Source organism: Eschrichtius robustus, chromosome 3 (assembly GCF_028021215.1).
Source record: "Eschrichtius robustus isolate mEscRob2 chromosome 3, mEscRob2.pri, whole genome shotgun sequence".
NCBI classification, from domain to species: Eukaryota; Metazoa; Chordata; class Mammalia; order Artiodactyla; family Eschrichtiidae; genus Eschrichtius; species Eschrichtius robustus.
Window position 1 is genome coordinate 29,061,968 of NC_090826.1, and position 6,000 is coordinate 29,067,967.

General features: G+C 40.5%; 1 protein-coding gene across 2 annotated transcripts in view; it reads left to right on the top strand.

Moving 5' to 3' along the window:
* Positions 1–5,656, top strand: part of AGO4 (argonaute RISC component 4) — a 38,764-nt gene extending 33,108 nt beyond the window's left edge. For both annotated transcript variants that reach the window (XM_068539497.1, XM_068539498.1), the window contains one exon: positions 1,827–5,656. In XM_068539497.1, the coding sequence (XP_068395598.1) occupies positions 1,827–1,935 (109 nt within the window). In that variant the 3' untranslated portion in view covers positions 1,936–5,656. The remainder of the gene's footprint in view (positions 1–1,826) is intronic.
* The last annotated feature ends 344 nt before the right edge of the window (positions 5,657–6,000 follow it).

The window sequence follows — 6,000 nt, forward strand, 5'->3', positions numbered from 1 at the left end:
CCCATAGAGCCAAATGCATTTCAGTTCTGCTCAGGTCCTAAGCAGCCTCAAAAGGTGTCCAGCCCAGTGCCCTGGCTCCAGTCAGAGCAGTCACAGGCCTGTGGATTCCACTTCATGCAAGGGGGAAGTCCTGACCAGTTCGCTTTACTTTCAGTACAGTTTTGGAGAATGCATCAGAGGGAACCTGGGTTTGTGTCGGGAACAGGTGGGGTACCAGACCATTCTCACCCCCAAATAAGGATCTCAGGAGAATCAGACATATTGACCTGTTATTGAGCTACTATTAAATAACTAAACAAGCTTTCTGCGTTAAAGTTTTTTTTCCAAATGACCATCTGTGAAGTGTAGCCATTTCTGGGCTCTTCCCCAAGTCCGAATTCAGCTGCTAAATAGTAGACATTCCACTGCAAGTCTATTTCTGTACGGGTTGAAAGGACGCTATTATGGAAAATGCCCAGCTGTGGCTTTGTACCTTCCATTCTTTAATATACATATTCATTCAACACATTTACTAGGTATTGCCTGTGTGCCCAACACTGTACTAGGCACTAAAAACTGTAAGTTGAGGATGACATGTTTCCTGGGATTTTATGCTTCAGTATGGGATACAATACAGGCAAACATAAAACCGACAATTAGCCCGTAGCAGTATAGATGAAAGTGCAATTGGACAGCAGAGGAAAGTCTGTTAGAGATTTCATAGCTGGATGGGTAGGATTTGGCTCTACAAAGAAGAGAAAAGAATTTTCCAGGCAGAGGGAATAATGGACACAAAGAAGAGAAGACAAGTGACATGTTTGAACAATAGCAAGTTTTCTTTGGTTGGAGCATTTGAAAGGGGAATAGCAGGCATGAAGCTGGAAGAATATGTTTGTTAGAGCAAGATTACCTTTGTTTAACATAAGAGGCTAATCGTGGGTTAAAATAGACATTACTCAACAGTTAATTGGATGTGAGTGACAGAGAAGAGGATGAAGTAAAAAAATGACTAAGATTTTGAGCCTAGATAATAAGGGTAATAATAATTTAAGTAGAGAAGTCAGAAGAGGGATGGTGATTTCCCATTTACTAAGCCCTTTATCACATGGTGCCCTTAAAAGGTATGTTCAGAAGTTGTTATTGTTATCCTAAAAGATCAAGTTCAGAGGAGTTGTTACTTGTCCAGGGTCGTATAGCTAGTGAGGGGAAGACAAGAAAGGCTGGTGGCATAGTAACATTTGCTGAGTATCTGTTATGTTCCAGCACTGTGCTAAGCACATTCATTCATTCATTCATTCATCCATTCAACAAATGGTTATTGAGGCAATGCTATGTGGCAGGCACTAGGGATTTAGTGGTGAGTAAGACAGACAAAGTTGCTGCTTTCTCGGAGATCACATCCCAGTAGGGAAATAAATAATTATCCAAATAATAATCCTTCAAATAAAATAAAAGTAGAGGATTCTGTGAAAGTATATTCCAGGTGGCTCTGACCTGAACTTCAGAATCAGGGAGGATTTATTTGGGGGAAATGACATTTGACTGAAGCCTAAAGGACAAGTAGGCATTAACCAGACATAACAGACAATGGAAGTCCTTGTGTAGGCACTGTTGAAGATTTGGGTGTTTGCAGACATTATTCTAATTAATTGCAACAGCCCATTAAATAAGTTGTATTGCATTTTCAGTTGAGCAAACTGATGTTTAGAGAGACGTTACAAATTATTTAAGGAGCCACACCTTGAGCCCAAGATCTTGAGTCTAGTACTATTCATGCTATTTGAAACATGTGGAGTTTGAAGTGATCTTTTGTTACTCTTGGGTTTTTTGCTTTCTTTTCTTTACAGTGCGGAAGGCAGTCACGTGTCAGGACAGAGCAACGGCCGAGATCCTCAGGCCTTGGCTAAAGCTGTGCAGATCCACCATGATACCCAGCACACAATGTATTTTGCCTGAGAGTCTCAGAAAAAGAACTCAACCAGTTTGGCGCCCCATGCAGGCTCAAAATGTTTCAAACGCCTACTGCCTCTAGAGAGAGCCAAGTTGACTTCAGGTGGTCTTCTACCAGCAACTCAGAATAGTTGCACTGAATCTATACTTCGCAGCACTGTCTGATGCATCAACAAAATTGAGCCATTTTTTTAAAGTAATAGATACTCATTGATTATCTTTTCTGATGCACTGGACTGAATTTTTACCTCATCATGCAAAGGCTAATCAGCCTGAACTTTCTAAAGGACTTTATGAGAAAGGTTTCTATGGACTATTTTGCTAGCTGTGGTGTTCACCGCATCCCTCTAGTCTTACAAGAGAAGCTTATTCCTTTCTTCTGTATTCGTCGAGTGGGGTATATACATAAATGGGAGAGAAAAACCAAACAATCTACTTCAGTTCAGTGTAACTATTTAATTGTGTGGGTCCATAGGCTTTTTAATGGAGATTTCTGACTTCACCACTGTAAATGCCTTTAACGAGCATTAATTTTTGAAAGTTTTACAGAGTTTTATTAGTTTTACTACTTTATCTATTGATCTCTACAGACTTGTGCTGGTGCAAGTACAGGCTGCCAGGCAATTGCACTATATTTGGCTGCAGATTCAGACAGGCAGTTCTCTTATTTGGTTGACTTTTGTGAATGTGTAACACATGTATTGCATGTCGCGGTGACAGATAACACCGCCATGGTAAAAGTACTCATGTTTCCCCCTCTTTGAAAAAAATTAGCTTTTAGTATTTTTCAGAGTTTTCAAAAGTGCCCATTTTATGCTGCTGTGTGGTTTGTTAGATCTAAATGATTTTTAAACTTTTCTCATAGCAAGTTAACTTTGGCAATAAACATTTTTTTAAAGTCCCTCGTCTTCCTCCCCCTGACAGTGTAGTTTTATAGATGAGATTTCGGTATGATTTTTATCAGCTGTTTCTTATAGATCATAATCTGGCAATTTCTGAAACTGGTCAGAAAAGGCATATATTTCCATGCCTTTTTAAAGAATTCTTTTTATCTGTTTTATAGTCACAGTTGGTGTCCTGTCACTTTGTCTTAAAATAAGCTAGAACCAGGATGCTTCCTTATTGAATAGGCTTTGCCAGTCCTTAAGGTACCTTGAGTGATGCTGCGACTTGCAAAAACGTACCAGCATTTAAAACTTTATTCCCTGGGAACCAAGGTTACTCACACAGTTACTTGTAGTGCAAATTTTTTGCTTCTCTTTCAACCTGAAGTGTACTTGGTGGGGTTTCCTTCCTTTTATTAAACTAAAACCGCACCGAAAAGGTTGATTTTTCTTAATAGATTCTGGATTCCGTTCACAGAGAGACAGGATTCCTTTCTTGTCCAAACAAAGGGAGTTGATCTAAAGCAAGCATCAGTTAAAATGTGGGGGAAAAGGTATTTTGTATTTAGTGTAGATAATACTTTGTGAATGGACAACAGTTACATAGAGTCTTGATAGTTCCAGCCAGTGTTTCCCAGCCCAAATTTTACTGACTTGGAATTCTCTGTCCTGGAACCTCAGGAGTGAGAGCTGAAAGGAGGGATAAAAGGCCCAGAGCCACTCCATATGGCTGAGGACGGTGCTGGGGGAAGAGATAGATGCAGTGTGGTAAAACGGTTTTGCCACCTCTGTCTGGAAACTGCTGGTGGGGGAAACACTGGATCTAACGGTGAAGGATGTTGCTTGAACTCATTAGCTGGTCCAAATCTCTTAAACTAGCCTTCTCAAAATCCCAGCAATATAAAGCACTGTTTTTCTTCAGTCTTTTAAACAAGCTTGTAAATACATTGAAGTTTACATTTCCATGTGCTGTTGATCAGCGGCGCCACCAGTGTTTGCTGAGACTGGTCTCTGAGAGTTTTATAATGTATATGGAGTCCTAAAGCTCATTAAGATACAAGTGCAGACGTCCTTGTTCTCTTCATAGAGTGGGATGAAAGCAAGCTCTGTAATTGAGGCACAAGATAGGCAGGAGTGAAGGAGATGGCGGATGTTAATTTCTTAAGATTTTCCTTTTTTGCAAATACCTCACTTGGACACTACAAATCAGGACACGTTGGTGAGGGGCTGGCTGCTGCTTTTTATTCACACTTGTTCAGGGAGAGCGCAGAAAATACCCTTCAGCTTGGCCACCCTGGACGCAAGAGGAGGAAAAACGGAAGTTTTCTCTAGGAAAAGGATGACTTGCTGGAGTCCAGGATGTGAAGAACTCTTGGTGGCTGGCTGGCTGGCCAGTGGGCACCCCATCTGCACTTGAGTGCCTCGGACTTGCTTGTTAATAATGCACAGAAGAAGCGTCACTTCTAACCATCTCCTGGCATGTATGGAGCAGGGAGCAAGGCGGAGTGCCAGGAAGCCCTGACGTGCTTGCAGATGGGCTATACACTCGACCTTGAACTGTAGTTTGTAAGACCTCAGTCAGTCCTAGTACACTGGGGCAAATCAGTGTAGTGGTGGAGGAAAAGCCGGGAGGCCTATTTTTATAGGAAAACAGTACCTTTGAGGGTGTAATGCTGCCGTTTTGGACAAAAGGAAAGAAATATAGAAGAATTAGGATTGTTGGAAAAAACTTGCTGAGCGGTGAATCTTTAAGAGGTAATTACTGCAGAATACCAGTTGCAGCAATACTTACTGCAGGCAGGTCTGAATGCATAGTTTTAATTTGGCTTGACAATTTGAACACGTTAACCCCTTGGGACTGACTGAATCATTATGCATGTGTCAATCAATGGGAGGTGTGCATTCTCTAGAAGTAGGTGTAGGCGGTTTGGTTTTTTTTAATGCAGCCTGTTTAGGCACTGTCGCGTGGTGTGAAAGATGTAAATGTAGCAATGCTAAAGAGTTAACAATTTTGGGATAAGGCACGGGGACATTAAAAGAGTGGTGAAGATCCAAATGTTGAACCAATTATGTTTTGTTGTTGTTGTTAGCTGTAGAGTGAACTAGCTGCCCAGCAGTCTGGGCAGACAGAACATATTCATTCTTACTGTAAATTCTATTTGCTGCTTCCAAAGGAGATGATTTACAAGCAGACATATTCTATATGGTCTGTATTTTAGGATCTGGTGCCCAGCCTATATCAGAGCTTACCTACCTGGCTCAGCTACCTACCCTTCCTGTGGGAAAAGGTAATCCACTGTTTAACCAGGCTCACCCTCTCTGCCCTGCCCTAGCAACCCTTTGTGGATGTGCTGTAAGATTTTCTTGCTCAATAGCAAGGTGGTAGCTCTGCTTTCATTTTAAGAAAGTGGAGGCTGAGGGCATTGTATCAATACTGCTTCAACTCCAAGGATTTTTCCTTGTAAAATTAAAGGGAAGGTCTTGTTATCGATTAACCATTTTCTTACCCCTTGCTATTGACATATTCATGCTCTTTCTATGTCTAGTAGCTGAAAAATGTTTGCATTTGTTCATTTGACTAATGGTGTCATTTTTGTTTCTATATTGTTAGGCCTGTAATGTTCTAAAATGTATTTTATTAAATTTGGACTGGATGTATGTCTCTAGCAATACGAGGTACTTTCTAAACTATTAAGGGAGGGGTGGTATCCCCAAGTTGAGATAAGATGATGGTTGTTTAAATTTTGCAATTTTTTTTTGGTCTGCAGGGATATTTTGTGTTCATGTGTCCATAAAAGAATAAATTGGCATTCTTGTGCCAAACATTGTTTTTCTTGTCAATTGTCTAATAAATATAGCGTATACTGTAATAGCAATACACATGGTTACTTTTTTTTTTTTTTTTTGGCCACACCGCGCAGCTTGTGGGATCTTTGTTTCTCAACCAGGAATTGAACCCACACCTTCGGCAGTGAAAGCACAGAGTCCTAACCACTGGACCACCGGGGAATTCCCCATGCTTACTTTTTATTTTTTTTTTTTATTTTTTTATTTTTTTATTTTTTTTCATGCTTACTTTTTAAAAACAGTTTCCTCAGTATAAGAAATTTGAGAGATTCCCTGAGAAGATGGCGGAAGAGTAAGACGCGGAGATCACCTTCCTTCCCACAGATACAGTAGAAATACA